General features: G+C 54.3%; 11 protein-coding genes across 11 annotated transcripts; 7 read left to right on the forward strand and 4 right to left on the reverse strand.

Annotated features, from left to right (window-relative positions):
- Positions 1-3,399: 3,399 nt before the first annotated feature.
- Positions 3,400-5,592, forward strand: CPAR01_02870 (FAD binding domain-containing protein; the record flags this gene model as incomplete). The annotated part of the gene is made up of 4 exons (XM_060487157.1): positions 3,400-3,683; positions 3,741-4,120; positions 4,179-5,213; positions 5,264-5,592. The coding sequence occupies 4 exons, from the start codon at positions 3,400-3,402 to the stop codon at positions 5,590-5,592; spliced, it is 2,028 nt and encodes a 675-aa protein (XP_060354485.1).
- Positions 5,593-8,122: 2,530 nt separating this feature from the next.
- Positions 8,123-8,577, forward strand: CPAR01_02871 (uncharacterized protein; the record flags this gene model as incomplete). Its single annotated transcript, XM_060487158.1, has 3 exons — positions 8,123-8,274; positions 8,424-8,502; positions 8,551-8,577. The coding sequence occupies 3 exons, from the start codon at positions 8,123-8,125 to the stop codon at positions 8,575-8,577; spliced, it is 258 nt and encodes an 85-aa protein (XP_060354486.1).
- Positions 8,578-9,099: 522 nt separating this feature from the next.
- On the reverse strand, positions 9,100-11,469 carry CPAR01_02872 (peptidase family M3; the record flags this gene model as incomplete). The annotated part of the gene is made up of 1 exon (XM_060487159.1): positions 9,100-11,469. The coding sequence occupies one exon, from the start codon at positions 11,467-11,469 to the stop codon at positions 9,100-9,102; it is 2,370 nt and encodes a 789-aa protein (XP_060354487.1).
- A 409-nt stretch (positions 11,470-11,878) lies between these two features.
- Positions 11,879-12,741, forward strand: CPAR01_02873 (uncharacterized protein; the record flags this gene model as incomplete). Its single annotated transcript, XM_060487160.1, has 3 exons — positions 11,879-11,905; positions 11,965-12,054; positions 12,112-12,741. 3 exons carry the CDS (start codon positions 11,879-11,881, stop codon positions 12,739-12,741), a joined length of 747 nt encoding a protein of 248 aa, XP_060354488.1.
- A 291-nt stretch (positions 12,742-13,032) lies between these two features.
- On the reverse strand, positions 13,033-14,359 carry CPAR01_02874 (dihydrouridine synthase; the record flags this gene model as incomplete). Its single annotated transcript, XM_060487161.1, has 2 exons — positions 13,033-14,138; positions 14,191-14,359. The coding sequence occupies 2 exons, from the start codon at positions 14,357-14,359 to the stop codon at positions 13,033-13,035; spliced, it is 1,275 nt and encodes a 424-aa protein (XP_060354489.1).
- A 1,421-nt stretch (positions 14,360-15,780) lies between these two features.
- On the forward strand, positions 15,781-17,443 carry CPAR01_02875 (inorganic pyrophosphatase; the record flags this gene model as incomplete). Its single annotated transcript, XM_060487162.1, has 5 exons — positions 15,781-16,416; positions 16,539-16,658; positions 16,734-17,077; positions 17,137-17,220; positions 17,302-17,443. 5 exons carry the CDS (start codon positions 15,781-15,783, stop codon positions 17,441-17,443), a joined length of 1,326 nt encoding a protein of 441 aa, XP_060354490.1.
- A 483-nt stretch (positions 17,444-17,926) lies between these two features.
- CPAR01_02876 (39S ribosomal protein L53/MRP-L53) lies at positions 17,927-18,316 on the reverse strand (the record flags this gene model as incomplete). The annotated part of the gene is made up of 2 exons (XM_060487163.1): positions 17,927-18,039; positions 18,136-18,316. The coding sequence occupies 2 exons, from the start codon at positions 18,314-18,316 to the stop codon at positions 17,927-17,929; spliced, it is 294 nt and encodes a 97-aa protein (XP_060354491.1).
- A 171-nt stretch (positions 18,317-18,487) lies between these two features.
- CPAR01_02877 (uncharacterized protein) lies at positions 18,488-20,194 on the forward strand (the record flags this gene model as incomplete). The annotated part of the gene is made up of 3 exons (XM_060487164.1): positions 18,488-18,598; positions 18,819-19,186; positions 19,282-20,194. The coding sequence occupies 3 exons, from the start codon at positions 18,488-18,490 to the stop codon at positions 20,192-20,194; spliced, it is 1,392 nt and encodes a 463-aa protein (XP_060354492.1).
- Positions 20,195-22,783: 2,589 nt separating this feature from the next.
- On the forward strand, positions 22,784-23,240 carry CPAR01_02878 (uncharacterized protein; the record flags this gene model as incomplete). The annotated part of the gene is made up of 2 exons (XM_060487165.1): positions 22,784-23,007; positions 23,081-23,240. The coding sequence occupies 2 exons, from the start codon at positions 22,784-22,786 to the stop codon at positions 23,238-23,240; spliced, it is 384 nt and encodes a 127-aa protein (XP_060354493.1).
- Positions 23,241-23,590: 350 nt separating this feature from the next.
- On the forward strand, positions 23,591-24,233 carry CPAR01_02879 (uncharacterized protein; the record flags this gene model as incomplete). The annotated part of the gene is made up of 2 exons (XM_060487166.1): positions 23,591-23,758; positions 23,832-24,233. The coding sequence occupies 2 exons, from the start codon at positions 23,591-23,593 to the stop codon at positions 24,231-24,233; spliced, it is 570 nt and encodes a 189-aa protein (XP_060354494.1).
- Positions 24,234-24,723: 490 nt separating this feature from the next.
- CPAR01_02880 (methylthioribulose-1-phosphate dehydratase) lies at positions 24,724-25,905 on the reverse strand (the record flags this gene model as incomplete). Its single annotated transcript, XM_060487167.1, has 3 exons — positions 24,724-24,817; positions 25,022-25,543; positions 25,754-25,905. The coding sequence occupies 3 exons, from the start codon at positions 25,903-25,905 to the stop codon at positions 24,724-24,726; spliced, it is 768 nt and encodes a 255-aa protein (XP_060354495.1).
- Positions 25,906-27,148: the final 1,243 nt, after the last annotated feature.

Here is a 27,148-nt window from a genome sequence, read left to right on the forward strand (position 1 = left end):
TCAACACTATTTGGCATCATTGCGCCCGTCGCGGCAGTTTTGAACTCTGAAACTATCCAGGATCTTGTCCCAAGGCTTCTGCTCAAACTGGGTCATTCCATATCACCAACTTCTGCCTTTAAGGACGTATATCGTCCTCAAGGAAGTCATATGGAAGGAAGAAGAACAATATACCAAGCGAACGCGAGACTGAGGCTACTGAGCATATGTTGCCAGGATATTGCAAGAATGCGTGCGACGGCATTCCTCAGCAGTATCAGAGAGAATACCATGTGAAAGTTATCACAAACAGGGAAGAGGTTAGGTGATGTCCAAGCACTGTGAAGAAAGATACTATCACTCCGAAGCAATACCGTATGACCAGCATCATCATATGGTATGATCATTTAGGGGCACCTTTCTACTACGCATCTCAAGAGTAGAACGAAGGCTTCTTCATTTGCCGTAGCTCGAGCGAAGAGCACTTGTCTAGCTCGAACACATGTGCCAAGTCGCACGATATGCTTGTGTTTGATACTCGCATTCCCCAGAAGTCACTTGCCGCGGGGAGAGTGGGAGCTGTGACGCAGGGGAAGACTCCCTGGTGCCTTTTGCCGATTGTCCACGCGCAAACCGCATGATGAGACGGCAAAACTTGCCGTTCTCACAGCCAACCAGAATGTTCACACTGAGACGTAGGGGACGTTGTTATCAATCGAGCCATAGCGTTGGGATAGCTGCACCGATAGGCGAGCTGTCTCTCATGTTTGATCCGGATATTTTGGAAGCAGACGCATTCAATCCGTGACTAGGGGTCAAGCAATCGACGGTCGGCTCCGGTCTGCAGGCAGGCCTTTTGCGCGGGGCCTCGCCGATCAGAAGGAGGAGAGCCAGGTCAAGCAGGGTAAAGAGGCAATGGAACTAGCCAGTCTAGTCAAAAAGCCCTCAACGTGCCGTCTTAGTCCCGAGGAACCAAAGACGGTGCTAGTGACTAAGACTTTCCAGAAAGAAACCTGGGGACGACCACGTTGGCGGTACCCTCGGGGTCTGCTATTCATGGCATTGGCGAGTGGGGTCAGATCGGAAAATCTGGAGAGCAGCCGCGTGGTGTTGTGTTAAGGCCGGCCGGGTTGGTCGATAGTTGGGCGAGAAAAAGCTATGAGGATGAGGCACGTTGGATACGGCAGTTGATAGAGCAGATGGTATAGGCCGGAGCCACGCCATACCATGCCATTGCCATACGAGAGCGTACCTGTGCCGCGCATGTTATGCAAAGGAAAGTCATCGTAGACATGAAGTCTCGTAGGATTCTGCCATGGTGTTGTGAAGGCTACTGCAGCGGTGTGGGAGGGAACTGGGCCCCAGGGTTCTGCTTAGAACTTGTTGGAAGGAACATAGAAAGTAGGGGGTCTCTGGAGGTTGCAGAAAGCCGGTGTCAGAAGTTGAAAAAAGAAACGAATAGGGCTCCGTCAGGGACAGTGACAGTGACATGTCGGATGCTGGCTGCGCTGCTACACTAGGCTGTGTGTATGATGTATCCGTTCGCACCTCGCCATGTCAGAGATGAGCATTGGCGTAACATGGGGAAGGGGCCGACGGGAGTAGAAGATAATGCCATGCCCGGCATCGGGGGTTTCCACGTATCCAACCTCCGTGCTTGGTACCCGCTGGCGGAGCTAATCCCGGACGAGGATGGTCCAACGTTGACATTGGAATGTTTCCGCAGTCTGCTGGTGGTGCAGTGATAATACCGTAGGATGGGTAGATATGAGAGTCAGGGTGACAGATGTCGACGTCTGCAAAGTCTGGAGTAATTGGCTCGTGATGGTGTCGTTCATGTATGTACTCTATACAGCGCAGCTTAAGGTATCCAAAGGTTGCAACTCTATCGAGAGAACCCACTTGGGCGCCGAGAGGACAAGCTGCCAAGGTGCATAGGCGGACCTCAGCGGAGGGGTCGAGACTGGAATCCGACTGAAGACTCCATCGAAAGATATGGGACGGTACTCCTTAGGCCGGATGAGGTTGAATGATTTGTGAGCAGCGACGTATCCATATCCATATCTTGCATGGCAGTAGTCATAGTGTAGAAGGAGAGGGTCTGAGTTGGATTGGGTGGGAGCTTGAGGTGGGAAGAGAGGTGAAGTGAAAGTGAACTTTGAAGTGGTGATGCTAAAAACGCCGGGCAGGTGTTGCTGGAAACGAGGCTAAAGTCAAAAAGTGGCCTCATAAACGGTCGTGGCTTGCCCCCGCCATGGCGTGAACGCAGTCATCCGTCAGCCTTCAGAGGTCCAACCCGTGGATTCTGGAAGGTGTGAAGCAGGCACGCCAGGCCTAGGTAGTGGTATTCGTAGGTAGAGGAAGGAGCACTGAACGCACCTGCCACGTTCTGGAGCACACCGAAACGGGACTAGCGCCCAACCAGCTGGACCCTGCTGTCCCTTCCGGAGGGGGGTCGGCCAATGGGAAGAGGCTGAAAGTATGGCAGGCATGGGTAAATAATCCGTGGTGGTCTGATTCTCACTCGATTCCTGCCGCTCTCCAAAAGCTCATCATGCCACTTTCTGAAATCGTTTGAAGCATCCGCGAAGCAATCTCCAATTCTGTCGAACCACCCAGCTATCAGTCTGCAGGCCCCTCCCCTCTTTTTTTTTTCTCTTCCCACTCTCTCGGTCTTGTAGGGACTCGTCGGTTGTTTTTTCCTCTCTTCCCTTCTTTCCCTTCTCTGATTTTCTCACCGTCTTGTCTGCCCTCTCTGCGCTCTCTCACCCCGTTCCCCGTGTGTGCCTGTCCCGTCTGCTGCTGCAGCCCTGGTCCAGCAACATCCGTCATTGGTCTTGCTGCTAGTTCGCTGCAACTTGCAAACCCACCTCACCACACACCCACTATTCTGGTCCTTGGTCTCTAATCCGCCCTGGTCTGGCTGCATATTCAGCGACCCTGCCGTATCTCATATTATTATTATATCTCGAATACCACCTCCTGGGACCCAACAATTTTCCCTTACGTCGCACACAAGACAAAGACCCCTCGGACGAAGAGACACCACACTAAACCTCTTGACGGCTGGAGCCCGTACGAAAATATCCCGTTTCCCTCTTCGCTTCGCTTCGAGCTCCACGCCTACTTCAGTCTGTGCCTTTGAGCGCCAGTGTGGTGTATCTCAAGCCCGCGCATTACATCCTTGACCCCACGTTCGAAAGTCTTCAACCGCAAGCCGTGCGAGCGCGGCAAGCCAGCCTGAACACCTACACCTACCTCTCCAATAGTCTTCGTTCGACCTCGTTGGCGATTGGTCCTCTGCCATAGCTAGCTAGCTAGTCACTTACTTTGCAAACCACCCAGTATCACATACCGACGACCAATTACCTCGATTCGGTAGTCCTGTGAGACTGTGACATCACAACACGCCTCTCGACTATGGCACCTGGTGTACTTAACTCGGACGGCTCAATGGAGGACCAAAACGGACAGACTGCCCCGACGAACGGGCTGGCCGGCACCGCCGCTGGCCGTCTCCATGCTATCGATCCCACTGTAGACACACTCACCCTCCTGCGCAGCTTGCCTGAGCCTCCTATAGAGGCCCAGGTGTGCGTGGTTGGTGCTGGCCCCGCTGGTTTGATGCTGGCTGCCAATCTCGGGCGCTTTGGAATTAAGGTCGAGCTTATTGACGACAGAGCTGACCAGACGCCTGTTGGAAGGTAGACAATCCATACACACATACCTACCATGCCTCTGTAAGCTAATACCCGAAATAGAGCAGACGGACTGCAGCCCAAGACGATCGAGACTTTCCGTCAAATGCGCCTCGCCGACCCTCTGCTCCTCCGCGGTGTTCGTGTCTACGATATTTCCTTCTGGCGGAGCACTGCCGACGAGCCGCTGCACAGACTGGGCCGCGAGGTACACTACCCTCCCGTCATCGACGTCCTCGATCCCTACATTTTGCTCGTTCATCAGGGTATGGTTGAAGGCCTCTTCATCGACGACTTGAAGAAGCGCGGGGTCGAGGTACGGAGGAATACCGCATTCGAGTCCTACAGCGTTCCGGAAAACAAGGCAGGGCCCCTACAGGTTAACTGTCGCACAAACGTAACCCAAGACCGGCGGACAATCCTGACACAGTACTTGGTTGGATGTGAGTGAACTACTACAAAACCGCTGCGCTGGGAAAGACATATACTGACCCGAAAAAGGTGACGGTGCCCACTCCAAAGTACGAAAGAGCATTCCTGATGCACGGGCTATTGGCCTTTCGCAACCAGCAATCTGGGGTGTTCTCGATGGCGAACTTATCACCGATTTCCCAGACATTTGGTCCAAGACGCTAGTATACTCTCAGGAATACGGCTCTATTCTAATTATCCCGAGAGAGAGGAATATGACCCGTTTCTACATTGAGCTGAAGGCGAACCCCAAGGCCGACAAGCGAGAGCTTGGCCAGGAATTCGTCATGGCTCGAGCGAAGAAGATCATGGCGCCTTTCGAGGTCGACTGGAAGTATATTGAGTGGTTCGGACGTTACCAGATTGGTCAGAGAGTGGCCAGTCGGTTCACCGACCCCCATCTGAGGGCGTTCCTCGCTGGTGATGCCAGTCACACGCACTCCCCTAAGTCTGCTCAGGGCATGAACACCTCTATGCATGACTCGTGGAACATTGCGTGGAAGCTCAACCTGAGCATTCGAGGACTCGCGAAGCAATGCCTGCTCGAGAGTTACGAAGAAGAGCGGAGAAAGATCGCTGTTGACCTGGTCAACTTCGACTACGAGCACGCCAATCAGATTGCGGGAGGTGACGCGGTAGCACTGTCAGAAAACTTCAAGACGAATGTCCGTTTCATTTCTGGCATCGGCGCTGAGTACTCTGAGAGCCCCCTGAACAGGCCCGACTCTCAAGGCCTCATTATGGGAGATGCCAGACCTGGCTGCTTGCTTCCCCCGGCCAAGGTCACTAGATACATCGACTCAAATCCTGTGGATATTCAGCTCGACATCCCGATGCTCGGACAGTTCCGCATTTACCTTTTGATGTGGGATATCCAGGCGTCGAGCCCTTTCCTGGAGACTTTCTGCCAATCCATCGCCTCGGCCAACTCTTTCATCAGCAAGCTCTCAGCCTCGGCTAGTGCTTCTTACGCTGCGCAGCCCAGACTGCCATCGTCTGAAGACATCTACTACCGGCCCGAAAGATACACGGCCGTCAGCCATCTCTTCACATTTGCCTTGATTAGTGAGTCTTGTTCACCAGAATTTCAGTTTAATTACTAACACTAGCCACAGCTACAATGCCCAAAGATGATGTGGAGATCTCGGACCTGCCTGCCCTGCTGCAGGACAGCCGCTGGACCTTCTACCTGGACGACATTCCAGAACAGGACACGCGTGGCCAGCTTTGCACAAACAAGTGGCTTGGTAGCCTCGGTCCCGGTGAGGTTTCCATTGTCAACGTACGACCTGACGGCTATGTGGGTTCCGTTGGCCGATGGGATTCCAGCATGGACGACGCCGGCGAGGAGGCTGCCCGCTGGCTAGACGAATACTACGGCGGCTTCCTCCAATTGCCTGGCGGCGCATCGCCTACCCCTACCGCAACCCCCATGGCAGTTTAGACAGATTCCCTTAATTTTGAGTCCGATTCAGGGACATTTTTACTCGGGCATATTTGTATCATACAAATCCCACTTCACACGACAAACGCGAACACATAATCCACAGCCTGAGAGACACCAGGCATGCAAGGAAAGACGCAGACACGAAATCATCACTTTCTCTCTTCCAACTTATCCGGCAGGTGTTGGGGAGTGTGGCGGCGCGGTACGGTTGTTATCACGGCATTTTCAGGAGCTAAAGGGGATAGTGGCTAAGTACGCTCTGTTGCAAAGCAGGGGTACTTGGATCTCAATTTTGTTTTTTTCCACCATAGCTGAGCTTTTCAGGGATGAGATTTACCACATGAGGCAGACACATGTCAATAGATGGAATATTTCATTGCAGATCCCCTGCTTTGGGTCAACTCCCCCGGTTAAATTAAGCTCCACGAGCCCACGTATGCAGTGAGCTAGGGCAATGATCGCGAGAACATGACACCACGTTTGGGAGGGTTCATGCGAGCTGTCATCTTCTATTTCCCCATGTACCCACCCTGGCAGCTCTCTCTCGTCCCTTACCAAGTCCCAAACCTAAGCAGTAAGCATCCGGGATCTTGTTCCCTCCGAAGGAACCGGTCGGTCTGCCGCTGCCCTGCTCGGAGCCTGCATGTGCTAGAAGGGAGGAGTGAGTAGCTTGTACGGCACAGGTCTAGGGAGGGATGGGGACCGTCACCGCCCAGCGGCATGCCGTTGGTCATCAATGAGGGTGCTGCGAAGTTCCGGGGCGTGAGCATGATTCGATTCCGATAGGGCTGGCGTAAGGTTATTGTCTGATGTGATGGGGATCTAGGCCTCACACGCCATGCCATACGCCCAAGCTGTAATGTACCTGGATATTGTGCGCTAGAGGGAGTTCGCTTCATGAACGTCTTCCTACCTTGTTCCGCATGTCGTCTGCTGGCTGATAGGCATCGGCTCGGGGTGTCCCCCGCTGCTTAGATGCCTGCTTGTACAACCTCGTTTTCCGTTGGTGTCTTGAGGTTTTGCCCTATCTGGTTTGTTTCGTTTCTTTGTGGTCGTGGAGGTAGACGTTTGTTGTGGAGGACTTTTGAGGTGATATGCTGGGGATGGACTGACAGGTGTCAGCGCAGCTGTCCGGCTGGGTAAGTTTGCTATGCCGACGACGTCCGTGGTCCGGGTGACTCCACTGTGGTGAGTCGGCTCCGGTGGGATGATGACCGGAGCCCTCGTCACGACCGGCTTTTCGGAGGGCTGTTGGCCGCTGGCCTTCGGAGGAGGCCCCGGAGTTTAAGGACCTGCGGGGTCTGGGGTTTCCGACGTCACCTTGTTGAGTGAGGTGCGCAACATGTGCTTCTGCTCTTTGACTTGGAGGTATTAGGTAGCTTGTAGGTCACCTCATTGGCCTGCGGAAAAATCCAGGATTCCTTTCTCAGGCCTCGCTGGAGGTTTAGTGGCGGAGCAGTGGGAGAGTCAGTCCTCTGTTTATTTTCTCTGCTACGCCTGGGCACAGAGATGATTTCCCTGAATACAACGATGATAAAGATTTTGAAGTTGACCATTTACTTGCCAATTGCTAGGATGCGATTGTATGTTGGTTCTCCAGTAGATATGACGTAACACCTCTACTCTGACACATGGGCTCTAGTTTATGAGTAGCCCTCAGCAGGACCAACTACTAAGCTAAGCCAGGAGTGGACGTTGAGGTACACATTGGCATTAAAGAATAGCTGATGTACAGGGGAAATGGGCCGGAAGGTTTCGACGCTTTTTCTGAAGATTGCCCAATGGCCCGTGTTAGATGAGCAGCAGCCCCTCGGTGACGCCGTCCACAGTGAAATGTGCGACCTATTTATAAATCACTGCTGGAGCTCTTGAGACTCTACAACGATCCAATATCATCATATGAAAAGGTACGAAAGGGGGAAAATCAAATGAGGATGATGGTAAAGGGGTCTGTCTATTGTTGGCGTATGGCGGTTGAGTCTCAAAGTTGTCTCTAGCTTTGACTAAACTATATTTGACTTTTTGGGGGTACTAAAGAAATAACCCAATACCCAGAATAACGAGACGATTCACAGTCTTGAAAGATCGACTGGTGCCCCAAGCTCTCACCACGGCCAATTGGCCGTTTAGCTGTACAGGGGTTTTTACGAGAACCATAAAGTAGAAGAACTCTTGGCGAGGACACAGAGAAATGAGATTGTAGACATTGCAATGATTTGTAGAGTCAGAAGGTTACGGCGTGTAATATGACTAGGCTCAACTCAAAAGCCAACTCAAAGGCTAGAGCATCGTTTACGGGAATTTGCTCCTTTTTACGCACCTACCGTATCTACTTGTGCCAACCACGTAACGGTCGAGGTTATTATGTATAAATTGGATCACGATCGCAGCAAATCGAACTCCTTTACTCCAGCTCCATACACCAACTCATTCAAAGAATCACCCACTTCTCTCATTGCCTCTACCCGTGTAACTACACACGGCAGACTCACTTACAACTTCACCAGACGGCACCACATCGCCCACCATGCAATTCTCCGTCTTCACCATCCTCCCCCTCCTCCTCTCCTCCGCCGCCGCGGCAGCCCTAGACACCGCAGAAGTCCGAGAAGCCCGCTCTCTCGACCAATCCTCCTCGCCTAACAATGTCGGCGGTGGTTTGCTGCCCAGGAGAGTCGAGTGCGACTGCTGCAGAGCGATGGGGTCCGGATATTGTTGGTACAAGGAAGCGAATGGTGATAAATACGTGAGTTACTCTCGTTGTTATTGACTTTTGTTTTAGTTCATTTGCTGGGAAGTCATGTGTCGCTAATCGATGGGTGTTGTAGTGTTCTGCTTGTATTGTTGATGTTTGCCAGAAGAGGTGTTTGTGATAGGTTCTGTTCGGGATGCGGGTTCATGAAGGGGGTGGGGGCGGGCGTCGTGAGAATGGTATTGGAGACATGGGAATCTTAGACGAATAGCCATGCCGATATCTACTAGATATAACAACAGTCAAAAAGAGTTCACCCCCCGGTGCTGAATTGGGGGCTACATCTCTTGGTGCTCATACTGGGATTCGAACTCGGGAACTCGTGAGCCTATCGTTGAGTAGGCTGTGGGCGTAATTTGATTGTTGACCTTGGACCACTCCACCACCCAGCCAGTTTATCCTGACCCCCCGACCTAGAGGGGCGCCTGCTGTTGCTGGTCGCGAGTGGACTTGAGGGGGGGTATATAGGCTTCTTCCTGTGTGAATTCTCTGTGTATTCGGGGGTGGGAAAATTCATCGGATGAAGGCTTGGTAAGGCAGGGACGGTCGGCGCGGTTTATATCTTTCCACGTAAGCAGAGCTGGCTGTCAGGTACGAGCCTCTAGGAACAGAATGAGTGTTATCACGGCATTGATACAAGATGAGCGTATCAGTGCGATCTAGTCATTGATACATGTCTACTCTTATACAACTCTAGTCTCGTACGATGCGGACCTTCTTACATATATAATACACTGGCTGATATACGTCCCTCACGCATGGTCATCCTTGATGCCCCAGCTACCCACCAAAGCCATGGCCTTGTCATCGCCCTTGGCAAGACGGTCGTCCTGCAAGGTATCCGCCAGACACTGCCACGGGTCCCGGCTGCCTCCCCACTTTAAGAGGTTCTCCTTGAGCCGCTCGCCGTTCTCCCGGCTGAGCGCCTTGCCGTCGGCGCCGGCGGAGAAGACGACGCGCCAGACCCGCTCGGCGAGGACGCGGTCAAAGACGTAGCTGTAGTAGGTGCTGCCGTACCCGTGCAGGTGGCCGAAGAAGCCCTGCCAACACGTGCCGGCGGGGTCGGCGCCGCCCTGGGAGAACTGCTTCTGGAGGCCGTGGTAGACGCGCGTGGAGTTAAAGGACGGACCGGCGACCTCGGGGCTGTGGTACGACTGATCGAGCAGGGAGAGGAGGATCTGATTCTCCGTGTCGATGCCCTCGAAGCGCTTCGCCAGGCGGATCCGCTCGGCGACCATCTGGTACGGCAGGGGCTCGTCCGTCTTCCAGTGACGGGCGAAGAGTCCTAGCACGGATGGGTCTGCCGCGAAGTGCTCCATCAGCGTGGATGGGAGCTCGGCAAAGTCGGTGGCACATCTCGTGCCGGACACGTTCTGAAGCTTGGTGCGAGCGAGGATGGAGTGGATGGCGTGGCCCATTTCGTGGAACAAGGTCTCGACCTGGTAGTACGACAGGAGCGCCGGGGCGGAGCTCTTCGCATCGTGCTTGGGGAAATCGCAGACCAAGGCAATGGTGGGCAGCTGCATCAGGACGCCATCCTGCTGCAAGCTCTCCATACCGTCGTTTGCGGCTTGCTCAGGTCTCTCAAACTTGGGCATATCGGAGGTGGCGTTGTGGATGTCTTCCGCAGCCTCTTCGACTTCGTACGGGGCGATGGCTCGGGAACAGCGCACTGTGAAATGAGCAGGGTTGGGCGACTTGTCCTCTCTGTAGAACAGGTCGCAGTACAGGACAGCAATGAGATCGCCCGTATCCGTCACAACATCCAGGCGTCGCACATCCTCGTGCCAAGTCTCGCCGGGCTGCGACTCCTTTGGTCTGAACTGAATACCGTAGAGACGAGTGAACAGTCTCGACATGCCCTGCATGACGGTGCCGATGGAGAAAAAGGACGGGAGGTGATCGGGATGACGGACTGGCAGACTCATCTCGGACCGCACGCCGTCCATTAGGAAATCCTTGTCCCACGGATGGACTTGAGTAGCAGTGCTGTCTAGTCGGGTCTGCTTCAACTTCAGGAGGTCCGACATTTCCTCGCGAACAATAGGGGTATTGTACTTTTGCAGCGCGTGAAGAAACTGCATCACAGCGCCGGGAGACTTTGCCATCATTCTGTCTTTCAGGGAAAGGTGGGCGTAGCTCGAGAACCCCGCCAGGTCCGCCAGCTCAGAACGAAGCTTGAGCATCGTCTCGAGCAGACCGACTGTCTGCTTCGAAGCGGTACGCATGGCGGTGTACACCTCCTTCCGCGTCCCCTCGTCCTTGACGCTCCGGAGCGCGGCCTGAGCTTCAGGGCCGGTGGTGGGGAGGCGCAACTTGCCCCTCATTGTGAGCGCTCGAGCGATCCCGGGGTATAAGCCGTAGAAGCTCGATGAGGGAAGCACAACTTCCCGCTTCGCAGGCTGCATGTCTGAGACGAACATGGATCCGACCTCACTTATCTGCTGCGAGAGGTCCACGAAGCGGTCCCGCTCCTGCTGCGGCAAGTCGACAGCCGACTTGGTGAAATCCAGCTTGAGAATCTCTGCGACCGTCCTCTCCTCCTCTGACCATGCCGCGACCACTTCGGGCTGCTCCATAGCCTTGACCAATTGGTCACTCAGTCCGGTCATGGTGTTCAGCTGGTTCATATACTGATAGACCAGCGACCAGGCTCCGGCTGCTGCTTGCTGGAATCTGGGGTCTGGGTGTGTCATTCTGACAAAGTCGGATAGATCGAGTACTCGGCAGAGAAGGTCGCTAAGACGGTCAAGGTCCTTGACGACGGCCTGGTATTCGGACACACTCGACGCATGGAGGACTCGGTGGACAATCTTCTGCGCCTTGTCCAAGCTCTTGCGGGCAAATACGTAGAAGCCATTCGGGCTAGTGAGATATCGATTCTTGAAGAGACCAACACTGGGGCCGGCCGCCTTAAAGGCCTTGGACACTCGGTCGGGGGAGTCGAAGAGTTCGCGCAGGATCGCATCGTCGGTATTCCTTCCCGGAAGTGAGTGGTCGGCCGTGATGCTCGAGTGAGCGGCGCCGGACACTGCGGCTATCCACCGGCGCTGCTGGCCTCGGGAAGCTTGCCGAACGCATTGGGTGCAGACCCAGAGGCCGCGGGTTGAAGATTTGATCATTATGAAGAATCCGTCGATGGCGCGACCATAACTACGAATCGAGACGAAAATTCTAGTAAAACATGTAGCAAGAAAAAAGGAGGGTGGTCGTAAATGCGACGAAGGGCCGTGACCATGGGAATGCTTCTGGATAGGGAGAATTAATGGGAATGAGATAAACCAATCGATAGGCCATAGCCGGGATGGTATCCGGACTGACGGCGGGAGTAATTTTTTGTGCAAGGGTGTGCAGTGCTGCCAGTCATCTCAGGCCAGTGCATAATCGAATTCCCGAGCTCCGGAAATAGCCGCACCAGCGTCCAGTGGGCCTGGCGTTAGGTGCTTGCAAGCACAAGCATCATTCCGTGACATCCAAATAATTCTCGCGAGACCAAGACCCAATTCCCTCAATCGACCAATTGAGCGGACCATGGCTGCTAGAGTGTTGCTACAACGGGTAATTTTCTCTTGCCAATCAACTAGTAATCGAAGTAACGACTAATATGAGATCCATAGCGCGCCGCGCCGTTAGCAGCGACGGTTATGCTGGGAGGATTCGCCCTGGCACCCCGAACTGCCTACGCTGAAGCTCCCGAGAGCAGCCACGTACGTCCGCATTCGACTCGCAGCACCTAGATAGTAGCATAGCTGACAATTATGCAGTCCAAGAAGCCCATCTACGACGACCTGGAGCTCCCCGCGACGAGTGGCACTCTCCCTCCTCCGATCCCCAAGGCCGAGCAGCCTCCCCAGGCCGAAGAACCCAAGTCGCGAGGACCTACCCCTACCGACCGTCTCGCCGTCCAGATCGGCAAGGCGCGCCTCGCCCTGTACCAGTACGCCGTAGGTGCCGAGGATGCCGTCAACCGGACGATGGACAAGGCCTTCAACCTCGAGCAGTCCTTCACGGGCACAATCGCATCCCTCGCCCCGCCCCGCGAGAGCGGCGAGAAGCTGATGCCCGGCGCCATTTACGTCCTAGTCGCCGCCATGGCCGGCAGCATCGTCACCCGCAACCGCAGCATCATCCTGCGCGCCACGGCGCCCCTGGCCTTTGGTATCACTGCCGGCTGGACCGTCCTGCCCATCACCATGGGCAACGTCTCCAACCTCACCTGGAAGTACGAGCAGCGTTTCCCCGTTATTGCGCAGGGTCACCTCAAGCTTCGCGAGAGCATCGAGAACAGCTGGAGGATGGCGAGGCTCCACAGTGAGATTGGTGTACGATATGTTGATGAGAAGGTCACGGATGCCCGGGAAACCGTCGAGGACTGGGTGAAGAAGGGCAAATAAAGGAAGCGTGGAACTGTACCATAGAAGCGAAAAGAGTCGCTACCATCGGTTCCTTTTGTAATTGACATATTTCATCAGCTCGATGCTTGTCTTCAGAGCGAAGCAAATCATGGTGAGTGGGCATTATCCAATATTATGTGTATAAAAGTCGTATTTGGGTTCTATATCCCTCATTCCATCAACCTGGCCTGTCAATGAAGGACCCAGGATGCCGCTATGCTTTTTTTACCGATGGCCCCAAACTCCTATCTATGTAAATGAACCCGGTTGAGAAGTGCTATGTGATGTATCTCAAGTTTGTAAGGTAGCAGGAGCCGGCTGCGTTGGCTGTGTTTCCTTGGGCGCGCCGACACCCCTTTGAGACTTGTTTCGAGGAGCCTGCGCAGCCCGGCTCTCGACCATCTTGCCGCCGGCCGCCATGGCGGTTGAATTGGGCTTCTTTCCACCCTTGCCAGGCCCCTTTTCCGGGTCGACGCCTTTGTTCAGATCAGTCTGCTGAGCAAGCTCGATGAGATCCTCGAGCCCGAGTGCGCGGCAGATTTGGGTATAGCTCTTGCACTGATTCATCTTTTGATATGTCGCGCTCTTGCCCGGGACAATCTGACAGAGCAGGTATTTCGTGTTGCCGTACTTGTTGTCGACCTCGAGCGCGTACTTGACGTATGTTGCCGCCACTTCCTCCCAGGACGCCAGGCCTCCGTCTAATTCCGTCCTGAAGCAGCTCGAGTTCGCCTCAGCTGCAGTAGCAATCATCGCGCCATCGACTCCAAACTCCTTGATCAGGTCGACTGCGTGGTCTCGGCTCTCGACATCGCCGTTCATGATGCAAGCAACGCCCGCCTCGTGGCATACTTCCGCGACCATACGAAGCTGCTCGCGGATGGCACGCTCTCTAGGACGCATAGGTGTCGTGCGGCAGTGGATCGTGAGGCCTGTGATGCCCGTAGCGCAAAGCTTACGCACAAGGGCTTCGGTCTGTTCGGGTGTGTCCAAGAGGCGAATCTTGACACTGATGCCAATCTCGAATTCTGGCATAATGTTCGCAACCAGAGCCTCCAAGATTGCGACAAGCTTGTCCGGAGTCTTTAGAAGAGCCGCGCCCATTCCACCGCTAATGCTGAACGGCTTCGGGCAACCTGCGTTCACGTCGATGCCGGCGACATCACCCGCCACGAGCCTAGCCGCCTGTACTGCCAAGTCTGGGTCTGCCGTCCCAATCTGGAATATGAGCTTTCCAGCCTCCTTCTCCGGGTGTGTGCTGAAGATCATCGCCTCGGGCATGTGCTTTGGAGGGTTCTTGTGGCCGAATGAGGGGATCTTGGTGAAGTCTATCGTGTTGGTAACTGGGTTCACTGTGCGCGTCGTGCCGATCATGGCTTTGTCGACTGTCTCAGGGCCTGTTGAACCTGTCAGTGCGAATCTTCAGTGTTCCCCATACTTGCGACTTACCCCAGACTAGGTCTGCGCCATAGTGTAAGGCCAGGAGGCGAGAGGGAAGTTCGCCAGAGCGGACCATGGGCGCAAGAACAAGCTTGCCTCTATAGTCCACACCCCGGCGAGGAATCGGGACTTTCTTGATTTCTGAACCCATTGTCTTGAGCAGCGTGCGAAGGGACATGGCCAGAGGGGAAAGTCAAGCTACATGGTCTTGTACAAAAGAAATGGGAATGGTCGGCGCAATCCGATGGTTGACTCCTTCGGCGATGCCCTGACGGGCTAGAGTGCATTACGGAGAAAAGTGTCACGGTATCTTATCGATAAGCAAGTATCGGGGTGTGGCGTTCGAGTGAACAAGCAATGAGGATCACCAATCGAGGAAACTACCGACCAAAAGTTTTTGAGATGCCACGAATTCCATCTTTCTACCGAAAATCTGCCATCAAATGTCCCTGATCACTATTTAATCTGATTGTAGGTCATTGGCTGTTTTATGTGCGTCTGCTTGAGTTACTTGAGAAAGGTACTTGACTGCTGGCAGTTCTCTTGACTATTCAGCTTGGCGTCGCTTAGCTGAATTGGATGCGAGTTGGGCACTGCTTTTGTATGTCAAGTGCCGCCCGCGACTTGAAATCGTTGCATCCAGTAAGTCATTTTGATAACTCGATGTTTGAATACTGGATTAGAGAAGTTTTTTTGCTTTGGGGGTTTCCCCAAATACCAGTGCAGTAGTGTTCTACCGAAGTTCTCATTATAATTTGTTGCTGGGGTTTTTGACCGTCTCACTTACAAAACCGAGGCAACAACCTTCCCACTTAATCATGAACAAATTCCCTCTTACAGCTAAGCCTTTTAAAGGTTGTGTTCTAGAAAAAAACTCAACAAATATCAGCTATATGAGCACAAGTTGGTGCACTCTGGTAGGAAGACACTCGAGCCTTTTGTATGGGTAGCGCACACATAAGACATAGGCACATTGGGAGGCTGACATCACAATTAACTCAAATAGGCACTGCTTGAGAGCCTTGACCATGTCATGTACCTGAACAATTAATGGCATCTCCTTGGGTTGAGACTTAAGAGACATCTGGTAGAGACCTCGACCCTGTGGAGGGGTAACTGAGGGGCAAAGTTGCAGGGGTACATCAGCAAGCTCCAGCCACGGTGAGGCTAGTGAAGAATTTTCTGAAGGCTGCGTTACGTTGTCGGCAGGTTGCTGTCGCGACAAAAACAGACTGAACGATTCTCCCGGTTTCTTCCTTGCCCCGTCCTGACCAGAAGCAATTGCCTTTTGCCTCTGCAGCCCCGATAGCCGCGAGTACCTCAAAGACCCATCCAGCATCCATCCTGTTCGAACGGCAACAATCCAGCCACGGCTACAACTATTAGCGTCTTGCGCAACACTCACCCTCTTTTTGCCATTGAACCTCGGATGAGACCGAAATAGTCTTACCGCAATTGCTGAAGAGTCCTCTGTTGTGTGATATAACTCTAAACGCCACACGCCGAATTCCCCTTTGATCACCCTTTCTTCTACTCTCCATTGACCGATTTCCCTCCGGCCCGGCCCCAAGGTCACTTTGTATACTACACTACCTACACATGCCGCTGCTACGAGGCATTAAGCTGCAGCTCCCGTCCCTTCGCAAGACAACTGTCAGCTCTGTCAGCTCATTCACCCCCGTATCCGCACTGCCTCTGCCTTCCACCGCCTGTACTGGTACTGGCCGCCGCGCACTCAGTTTTCGCGTGCCTTCCGCCCGACCCAGCCCCGTTTCCACACTCACTCGTCGACCCCCGATACAGGCCCCGTCCCGGGCCAATCACTCTGCAACCCTGGCGGCACACACCAAGCTAACGTCCGGGTCTCCTACCCCTCCCCCTCCATCCCTCCTTGCATCATCCGCCAACGGCACCCCTCCTCGCCCGTCACAAACTGCTGGTGCCCCCGGTATTAAATCCAAAATTCCCTCCCAACGCACCGCGCAGATTGCCCGTCACTTCTCTACCATCTCAAAGGACTCTGACCCAAGTTTCCATCACCAATCGCCCGCAATGGCTTCCCCTTACTCCCTCCGCAAGGTTGGTGCTCCCAACACCCTCGAGCACCGTGTCTACATCGAGAAGGATGGCGTCCCCGTCTCCCCCTTCCACGACATTCCTCTGTACGCCAACCAGGAGCAGACCATCCTGAACATGGTTGTTGAGATCCCCCGCTGGACCAACGCCAAGCTCGAGGTAAGCATTCGTGTCCCCTTCTCTATTGTGCCGTGATCGCTACTGTTGCTCTGCCATGAGCATTCTGACACGAACACGAACGAAAACGGGCATGTGACGCTGACCGACAATTCCACCCGCAGATCTCCAAGGAGGAGCTCCTCAACCCCATCAAGCAGGACATCAAGAAGGGCAAGCTTCGCTACGTCCGCAACTGCTTCCCCCACAAGGGCTACCTCTGGAACTACGGTGCCTTCCCCCAGGTACGAAAGAAAAAAGGCCCCTGAAAAGATAACAGCTTGTGGTCGAGAAAAACAATATCTAACGCTGTGCTCCAGACCTGGGAGGACCCCAACGCCATCCACCCCGAGACCAAGGCCAAGGGTGACAACGACCCGCTCGATGTCTGCGAGATCGGTGAGCTTGTCGGCTACACCGGCCAGGTCAAGCAGGTCAAGGTCCTCGGTGTCATGGCCCTGCTCGACGAGGAGGAGACCGACTGGAAGGTTATCGTTATCGACGTGAACGACCCGCTCGCCCCCAAGCTCAACGACGTCGAGGACGTCGAGCGCCACCTGCCCGGCCTTCTCCGTGCCACCAACGAGTGGTTCCGCATCTACAAGATCCCCGACGGAAAGCCCGAGAACCAGTTCGCCTTCACCGGCGAGTGCAAGAACAAGAGGTTCGTCTTGAACAATTGATATACTTACCTATTATCCTTAAGCTAACCAAATGCCACAGCTACGCCATGGACGTCGTCCGTGAGTGCGCCGAGGCTTGGGAGAGACTCATCACCGGCAAGACCCAGGCCGGCAGCGTCTCCACGTAAGTTTTTTATCACGCAATATCTTGGCACAGCAAGCCACGTGTTGTCTGAATACCCTTTACTGACAATCATGTCTTTAGCGGCAACACCACCGTCCAGCAGTCCCCCGCTCTCATCAGCGCCGGCCAGCTTCCCCCTCTGCCCGCTCACGAGGAGCTCCCCGCCGCCAAGATCGACGCCTCCATCGACAAGTGGTTCTTCATCAGCGGTGCCTCCGCATAAGGGATTCCTCCTCCCTCTTGTGTTTTCTTGAATTGGTAGTACCGGCGGATTGCTTTAGCCAGACGAAAGCTCAGACCATATTTTTTGCGTCACTTTGTTAGTAGATGTAGTCGAAAACGGAGTCAGAGCTCGAGGGCCCGAAAGGCGTCAACTAGAATACCAAAAAAGTTAAAGTACCGTAAAATCTGTGCCATTGGAGCTGCTGTTTATGACCCAAGTCTTGAGCTTCTTGTGATGTCCATATTTTTCTATTCGTAGGAGACGTTTTAGTCCCCTAAAGCGTTTTTGTACAACAGCATTTTGACAGCATCTGCTTCACTCGTCTAGTCTGTCTCCTACACATTGAGCTGCCTGACGTAGCCAATCGAGAGAGCCCTGAGGGATATCTATCGTTCCCAATTCCAACATAAAACGCCGGGTTATCGTTAAAAAGAACAAGATGCTATAATAGTACACGGATTCTTCCCTCTCTGGCCTTTACGTCTAGTCGGTCAAGTCGGCAGCCTTTTGCAGACCGCGAGAGTGTCTGTCCACCTCCTCAATCATGTTCTTGACGCCCATTTTTTCGCAGTCAATGGTAATCTCCTTGCCGTCCTCTATACACACGCAATTCATTAGCCAAGATCCATGCTTTCATCCTGGTGGCTTGAGATAGGAAATAGGCAGGTGCAGACGGCAAAGGGGGGACGTACTGAACTTAACATAAAGCGAAGCGGGCTCCGTCGACGTCCGGGGCAGGAGGATAGTCTTGATCGTCGTGCCCGTAGAGCGCGCCGTGGGCGGGATGTTGGACATGAAGAGGCGCGCGGACTTGGCTGCGGGCGAGAAGGGGTTGAACTTTGTCGTGATCTCGGTCATGAATTTGGTAATCATCTTGGCGGTTCAATTGTGTCTCGCAGGAGGTGTAGGTATGGCAGAATGTGAGGTGTTTGGGCGGTATCGTATCGTTCAAAGCGGACTTGAGGGCGAGGTCGGACGAGAGGGGGGATTGGTGATGGTGTAGTCAAGCGGGAGGTGGTTCAACTTTCGATTAGGTACTTCACAATGCGCTTCGAAGCTGTCGCCAAAAATTTGGGTCGCGTGGCTCGTGTCGGGACTCGGGAGGACGGGGGGAGGAGCTTGGACGCCGCCGCGTGTGGCTTGCCGCATCCCCCGGTGGCCGGAGACCATGTGGCGCAGAAAGTTGCATATTGGTATAACGGGGGGCAATATCCCTCTGTACCACACATTTCGTCACCGCGAAAGGCCAGCTTTACGCCCCTACCTTGCATCATCGCACCTTGACTTATAACACTCCCCCCGCTGCCCGAGAGCATTCCCACCCGACTTTTGCAAAAGCCGAGTAAATGCGCACGCAGCGAACCAAACGAGCCAGATCACAAAGTCGAAAAAGGGAAAAGAGGAAGTAAAAGAAGCCATGTCCTTCGAAGGTCTGCAGGAGCGCCTGACGGCCCTGCAAGAGACCACGACCCAGCTCAAAGACCTCATCGACCGGCTTCAGAACCTCAAATTCCAGCCGGGATCGGTCCCGCTCGGCAGCGGCGCAGCAGCAGACGAGGAGAACAGCGCCAGCGCGGAGCTGAGCTCGGAAATCAGCCAGATCCTCCGGGAAGAGGAGGACGAGCTGGAGCTTCTCGGGGAGGAGGTGGAAGATCTCAGGGACGGCAGGCCGGGGAGCGAGGTGGAGCACACAAAGACCCGTCTCAAGGATGGCGTGGAGAGGTTGAAGCAGGAGATCAAGAGGTGAGGATCCCCCTAGCTCTACCCTCGGTTGACAGTAATTGCAGGGGATCTCGAACGGGAGATCAAAGGTCACTAACACGCGATGCCACACATAGTTCACGAATCACTTTCCGCAAGGCACAACTCGCAGCTCGGCGCAACCTCTCCCAGGCCCAACGCCTCGAGCGCGAACTCCTCATCAAATCCTACTCGCAGCCCGTCTCCGAAGCGTCCTCGCCGTCCCTCAGCGCGCAACAGAAGCCCGACGTCGTCCGCCACCGACAGGTTCACCAAACACACAACAACACGAGCTCCCTGACAGAAGAGGACAAGCAGACCGTCGGCGCCAGCGGCAACGTCACCAGCGCGCTGCGGCGCACGCACGATCTCATCGCGGCGGAGCTAGCCCGCAGCGAGTTCGCGCACCAGACGCTGACCGAGTCCTCGGCGGCGCTGGCGCAGCTCGACGACTCGTACGGCTCGCTCGACACGATGCTGGCGAGCTCCAAGGACCTGCTGGGCACGCTGCTCCGCTCGAACAAGAGTGATACGTGGTACCTCCAGACGGCGCTCTACATGCTCATGGCGACGGGCGCGTGGCTTCTGTTCCGGAGGTTGCTGTACGGGCCCATGTGGTGGCTGGTCTGGCTGCCGTTGCGCCTGGTGTATAACCTCACTGTCGGCGGCGGCGGAGCGGTGGTCAAGTACGCCGGGTCCGGAAGCCCCTCCGAGGCCGTGGTGGTCAACGAGGGCAAGATTGATGTCGAGGGTTTGCCGGATGAGTCGCTGCCTACCATTGAGGTCGGACGGGAGCCGCAGCGATCGGCGGTCGGTGGAGATCCCGAATCGCTGGTCGAGAAGGTGGGTAAGATTGTGGAGGAGATGCCGGCAGAGATCGGCGAGGAGACGGCTGTGGACGATGGCGAGCCGCTAGAGGGTGAGGCCGTCGTTGACCAGGTGCCCATTGATGAGCTGAAGCAAGGGGCGCAAGAAGCGCAAGAAGAGATTAGGCAGCGAGACGAGCTCTAAGTAAGGTACTCAGGCGACCAAATGTCGAGGGGCTGCTCTTACGAAACGCCTAAGCGGTTTCGGTAAAAGAAGAAATATCATCACATGGACAATGATTTTGATCTCCGGCACCCGTACGTTTGACCCAGTTTGCGACTAAGTAGCTGTATTGCTGCGAGGCCTGAACCTAGTGGTGCCCCCGTTGCAAGTCTGGAGAAGCGCCCAAGGCGCCGTTCCTTTGTTCATCATGTATGTGGCATTCCATAGTAACGGCCAGGCCGCGATGAGGAATTTAGCAATTATGATTTTCGCATACTGGCACATCTCGAAGCCTTACCCCGGCTTAAAAGTTCGTCCCAAATTCCCAACACGCAGTACCCTTTAGAGCTTATTTCGAGAAGCGCCGTTCTAACTTCTAGAAAGGAGAAGTGACATGGAAAGCCGGGCGAGTAAGCGGCCAATGACATGCTGCGATCGCGAGGCAGGGATGTGCCTTTTCTCTGCCAGTTTCCCAGTGCATTGAACTTGGGCGCCAGGGAGGAGCATAGAAAGGACCGGAGCGGTCTAGTGTAGAGTTTGGACGGGGGAGGACGGCATGACGTTGTGAAATTTCCGTTCTCTGGGATTGAGCAACAGGGAGCAAAGTCGGACATGCCGTGGGATTTGGTTTGGTGAGACCCATTACCATAGAATATTGCCATCCAAAATACCTATGCCGATGTTTTACTATGTACTCGAGGGCCCGGATATACGAGACAAACCGTGGCAGGCTGCACACGACCCAAGACGACAAAGGGTGTAGCAATATCATGTTCGTTGCCAAAATCTCCGACTGCCTACTGCAAACGGGAGTCAGAAGAACTGAAGTGATGCATCGCCACAGGCGGAGGCTTGACGGCGCATCCTCTGGGCGGGCCATAACCCGTAATGCAAGTCCAACGGCTCTCCGGCACGGCATTGGTGTGTTGGGAGGTGTCGTGTGGCACTGTCTGTGGGATGTAGATCAAAGATCGTTCATTGAGCGATGTGGTTGCTGTGCATCTCGTATTCATGCAGAATCCGCTTCATACGAAATTCAATGAGGCGGAATGTATTTCTGGGATCGTTGGTCTTGTTCTGAATCTCACTGCAGCTGGCAACGGCACTTGGGTCTCTGGGAGTGCATTGTGTGTGTATTCCCCATCAGCCCTCACCCGTGTAAGTGGTTGGCCTTACGGGTAACGGCGTATGACGATGATCGGCTGTCGGTCGGGAATAGAGTAGACCCAAATGAAGCCGGACGAATATGAGCTCGTTTGGACGGATATCCATCCTGTCCTGTAAAGAGCCGTCACTAGTAGGTGCTTCGAAACGAACCTAGGTCACAGGGGGGAGGATTCTCAGTGGACTGATGGATCGTCATGACCCGTCACCGGTGTCGCTCCTAGGCCAACGGATGAGCAAAGTGCCAAATGCTGTGGACTATTCACCATTTCACCACAGTTGGCCGTCCCACCGTCGAGAAGAAAACTTGGCGGCAGGTTGAGACTCGCTCAGGTTCCGACGTTCCGTCTCGTCTAGTGCTCATCTTGGGTCCTTGGAATGGCCGTTCAGGTGCTAGTCGGCAGCGCATCTCAGCTTTCTCAGGTACCCGATGGAGCGCTTGCGCAGTGGTATAGAGTGTGGCGCTCCAGCGCTTTGTCCGGTCGACAGGTCGACAGCGCTGGTCGTCTGGCCCCTGAGACAAGGGCATGTGCCCTTGGCCTATGGCACGGTGCCATTTGCCAGGAAACCCTGCATTGCTCGAGGAGACGCGCCAGGGTCGTGTCACGCTGGTCGTTGAGCATTCGTCCGTGAAAATCGTCTATTGTTTTGTTTTTTTCTGCTGATGTTTCCCCTGTGCTTGGCTGTCAACATCGTCTGAACGGGTTTCTTCTCTAATACCACGTAGGCACAAGTAAGCCTCTGCAGCTATATTGCCGTGGTTGCATCGATAGCGTGCTGTATGGGTACAGGGCTCAAATTGAGGCGTCAATGCCTCGAATACCAAATTCAATGTGTCAAATGAGACCTTGTACCCGCGTGGTGGTGGTGGACGGAGGCTAAAGTCGTGGCGAGGTTCGATCGAGGGCCTCGACAAAACGAAAGGGGAATACGAACAGACCACCAGACCAACGGCCCTCCACACTGATGTAATACCTCGCTGGCCTTGGACCCGGCAAGTCCTGATGGATGGAGACATTGCAAGGGACGAGACAGGTGACAATTGGCTCGCCGTTGCAAACAATGAGAGGAGATTCGAAGAGGCCCTGGCAATCCTGGCAGAGGGAGAGAGCAAAAAGTCAAAGTGCAATTTTAAAATTGGGATTAAACAGTTGGTCCGGGCCCACTTTGGCAGGCATGGTTGGTCTGCAAGTGCTGTACCTCGTTTTTTTGGACCGTGAGTATTTTCTCGCTCTTGCTTTCGCTTTCGACGCGGACGGGAGGGAAGAAGGAAGTGGGTTCTCTCCTCCGTGCCTCCTTCCTAGTGTATCCGTAAGTTCCTGCCTTACTTCGAAAAGGCTCAAAGTGCCTAACCTTAAGGCTATGTGCGGTACGTACCTGCCTTAGGTCACGTCCTGACCTCAGTCCATGGCGCAGGTCCCAATCTTTCCCCAGACGCGGCGCGATCCAATTCGATCGTCAACCTCCATCCAACCTTGCTTTGGGCTCCCCTTTTTTCGCTTGTGTTTGGCTTTTGAGTCCTTCCGCCCACATCAACAACAAGGGACGGGGGCAACCGGCTATGAGTCGAGTCACAAGTCACAAGCTCAACCCGAAGGAGAATCAGGTCTTGTTGGCCGGCTTGGCTTCTAGTACGTGGTGCTGCTCCGTACCTAGTACTCACTTACTTTGCTCTCTTGGTCGTCGTTTCTTGCTAATACCTAGTGTACGCAGTAAAACTTTCCAGGTCCTCGTTGAACCCACACCCTGTCTACCCACCCCAGAATCCGCCCTTGCAAGTTGCGTGCAGACACAAGCGTGTTCCCGGCCCATCGACACACGGAGAACATCGATGGGCCACACAACTTTGCAGCTGAAGAGGTGAAGGGGGTGGGTGGGCAGCGCAGGGAAGAGACCACACTACCAAGGCTAATCATAGCATGGCACCTGGGGGCGCGCCTTGGCTTGTCACCCCGAGCGGGAAAAGGTCGACATTGGATCCAGAGATGGATTTTCGCTCGGAACACTGCACACTATTAAACCCACCTCCAGTCCATCCACTCTCTTCCTGGTCTCCCTTCTTTTCCTCCCTCCCTCTCTAGCCTCCGCCATACACTCGTTGCTCGATCACCTGTTTCAAAACGCCTACATTCGCTGTTCTCGTTCGGATATCAACAACTTACACCATTCTTAATACACCCGTGTAACACCACAGACCAATTACTACCAGTCAAGATGCGTTTCACCTCCATCATCGTCACCGGCGCTTTCGCCGTCCTGGCCGCTGCTCAGTCTACCACCACCACCTCCGCTTCCGCTGCCTCCTCCGCCCAGGCTGTCATCGAGAAGTGCCTGTCTGGCTGCCCCGCCACCGACGTCAACTGCCAGGCCAAGTGTATCTCTGTACGTTTCGAAACCCAAATCCGGCGTCATCCCGATGAAATTTCACGGAAAGACTAACATATGGTGCCCACAGGTCCCCAACCCCAACGAGGACCAGGTCAACAAGACCACCGCCTGCGTCGCCAAGTGTGATCAGGGTGACGGGAGTGCTGCCGCCACGGAGCGCTACGCGAAATGCACTTCTGACTGCATCGCCGCGAACTACTGGAGCAGCGGCTCTTCTCCCGCTGCCACCGCTGGATCTGGATCCGGCTCTGGCTCAAGCGGCAGCGCGACTGCTGCCACCGCTACCGGCTCCGCCGCTGCCACTGGCTCTGCCTCTGGCACTGCCACTCGCGCCTCCGGTTCATCTGCTGCCTCTGGCACCGAGGCTGCCTCCAGCTCATCTTCCACCGCCAACGCTGCTGCCCCCGCTCTGGTCGGCTCTGCTTCATTCGGTGTTGTCGGTCTTATCGGCGCCGCTCTCCTGATCTAGATACCTTTACTGCCATTCGGAGGATGAACATAAAAGGTGGATGAGAGGATGAGTGAGATGAATGTATGGATTCACGGAGAGGGGTATATACCATTTGGGAGACGATTGCTATATATGTGGTCAATGATTTAATAGGCAGATTACAAGGATATGTGTTAATGTTACTAGCGGACACCAACGTCTGCCAAACTTCAATATCACAATGTCTTCCTCATAGTTCGTGCGTGCTCGAAGGTGTTCGTCTTTCTGTGTGACATGTGGTCCATGTACCAAGTTGAACGCATATTCCAAGTGATAAGTGGATCTGAGGCGTTGACTCCTTGCAAGAATATCTTGGTTCGGTGCGCAATGCGATTTGCTTTTTGACGGGTGGCGGTCTGGTTTCAGACACAGGTGCTCCGTAAGTGACCCCGATCACGTTGTTCATTGCAGGGACGTCACAAGACCCTCGTCAGTCATTAGAGCGGTTTCTTCGACTGCTAATCTTCTTTCAGGACCGGGTAGGAACAGTCACTGGAATGTCGCTGATCCAGGGGATGCCCAATTGTTTCATCTCGACGGCCAATTGGAAGAGATAATCCAAGCTACGCAACGTCCTCGTTAGCATATTTCCACGCTTTCAACTGTGCGACAGACAATCGGTATGATGAAAAATCAGGAACAAGGGATGAGGGAAGAAGAGGAATGTTTCCAAGATGGGAAGAGCAGATTGCCGTCCCGATTCTTCTGCAACGGGGAGAGAGACATGATAATCTCGTTCTCCCGGAGAAGGGGATACTCAAACTCACCTCTCACACTGCGTCTTGGCCTTGTGGACGTTGTCGCCCCAAACGTAGACGCCGTGCCTCCGGACCAGCACGGCGTAGGTGTCGGGGTACTTGTCCATGGCCTCCTCGAGAAACTCGGTCAGATCCTCCTCGTGGGCCGTGTTCTCGATGACGGGGATCCGGAGGGTGTCGTGGTACCCGAGGTTGCCCTGCTTCTGGAACCCCTTTCCGAAGCCCTTGATCTGTTCGATGTTGTTGATCTCGAACAGCTTGTCGTTGCCGCCGGCGCGGCCCTGACCCTCGAGGATGAGGGTGACGAGGACGGCCCAGTGGGAGTGCGTGTGGATGCAGCAGCCGGCGCCGCGGCGGGTGAAGGCGGCGAGGAAGAGGGGGGTGCACTGGGAGGGCTTATAGGAGGGCGGGGAGCGGAGGTAGACGCGATTCTTGAGGGATGCTTCTTGGGCGGCGAGAGAGAGGACGTAGATGTCCTGAGGCTTCATGAGTTCTTTTTGGACGCCTGAGGGGGCGAGGTAGACGAGGTCGCTGGGAGGGTGTAAGTGAGAGTCATGATTTATGTGTTTTAGGTAGGTTTGTGTGTATGTGCAACAAGTGAGGTGAAGTTTGTGAGCAATGGGGTATGATGCGATGTTTGGCTTCTTGGTGTGTGAAACGAGGAAGCAAGTCGTGATTATCGAATGAGATATGGACAAATATATCCCATTTACAAGTAGGACTTGAGATGTATAGACTTACTCATCTCGAATGGAGCAGCCACCACCGGTACCAGTAACCCAGCCTAATGTCCAGAACTTTGCGCAAAGCGAAGGAATGAGATTCGCGGGGTGTTCCGGGTCGTTTGAGGTGACGAGCAGGTCGGGGTTCTCAATCTCAGTTGTGGACGCCATGGTGGGCTGGCTTCTAAGGTGAGTTTCGCGGGGTAATTTGGGTAGCGAACGGGGGGTTCTCGAGTTGTGAGACTCTGTTATGCTCGATTTGGCTCGGGCTAAAACTCGTAGATCGCAGTGAAAAATACGGAGATCCTAGTTTGGAGGTACAAAATTGTTTCTCGGGTATCCAGGAAAATCTGAGCTCACGGTTGCGATATATTAACTCAGTAAAACCGAGTTCTCCCAGTCACAAGAGTCGGGAAATTTTCTCACCAGCCACACAAGCTCATATGAGGCTGAGTGAGGCGAGAGGAGAGTTGAGCCAGTGGCAGTTGTCGCCTTCCCCACATGGCGAGCACGCAAAGGCACGGAACGCTCCTCCTCCACTCCAAAGAGTTGCGACTTAGAAGACAGTGACAGAGGCTCTTGCGACTGGTCAATCCTCGCCATCTCGCAGCTCTCTCAACTCGGATCCATCGGCAGCCCTAACTACAAATGGGCACCGGGTCATAGCTGGTAAATGCGACGGCGGGATTGACAAAGTCTCATGGCACGGGTTCAGGCATTGGAATAAGGGGACGGGTACCAGCAGGTGGTGCTAGAAGAGATGATGAGACAGACTGGTGAAGAATCGGCAGCTAGTCCGGTCGCTGGTTGAGGCTGATTAGGCGTCCTGCAGGTGATGCGACAAAAAAGAGGACACCTAGCCTTTTTTCGACGACGGTCGAACGCCCATGTTTCTATTTATCCCGTCGGGTGGGGAGCGCCCACCTTGACGCCCTTATTCAGGAGGAAGCTTTCGTGAGATATTAGGACAAATTAGAAGCTTGACTCCTGTCATATTAAATCCACAAACACGCCTGCCCGAAACGGATATCTCTTCGATCAATCGAGCCGGTGAACCCCAGCCGGGATCGTATCGTGCGAGTGTCAATCAGGCGCTGGCTTAAACCGAGGCATATCTGTGCATTTTCGCAGTCTTGTCTGCTCAATGCGCACCCATAATACTACCCTGGTCGACTGTGTGTGATATTAGTAAAGCAGTGAATGGCAATGGCAGCTCCAACGGCGCGGCACTGATACAGTCCATCTCGAGACATTTCGGGATCAGCCGCCAACCTCAGATACTAGCCTCGATTGAATCGCAATACATCGCGGAGTGCATGCTCCTGAGAGCGATACACCATTCACTCTTCATCTTCCGCCAACTGGTGTACAAAGGAGAGAATGGCAACCCAGCCAAGGGCGGAAGAGCTCAGTC

This window comes from Colletotrichum paranaense (assembly GCF_030867605.1).
Source record: "Colletotrichum paranaense strain IMI 384185 chromosome Unknown Scaffold_2.1, whole genome shotgun sequence".
NCBI lineage: Eukaryota > Fungi > Ascomycota > Sordariomycetes > Glomerellales > Glomerellaceae > Colletotrichum > Colletotrichum paranaense.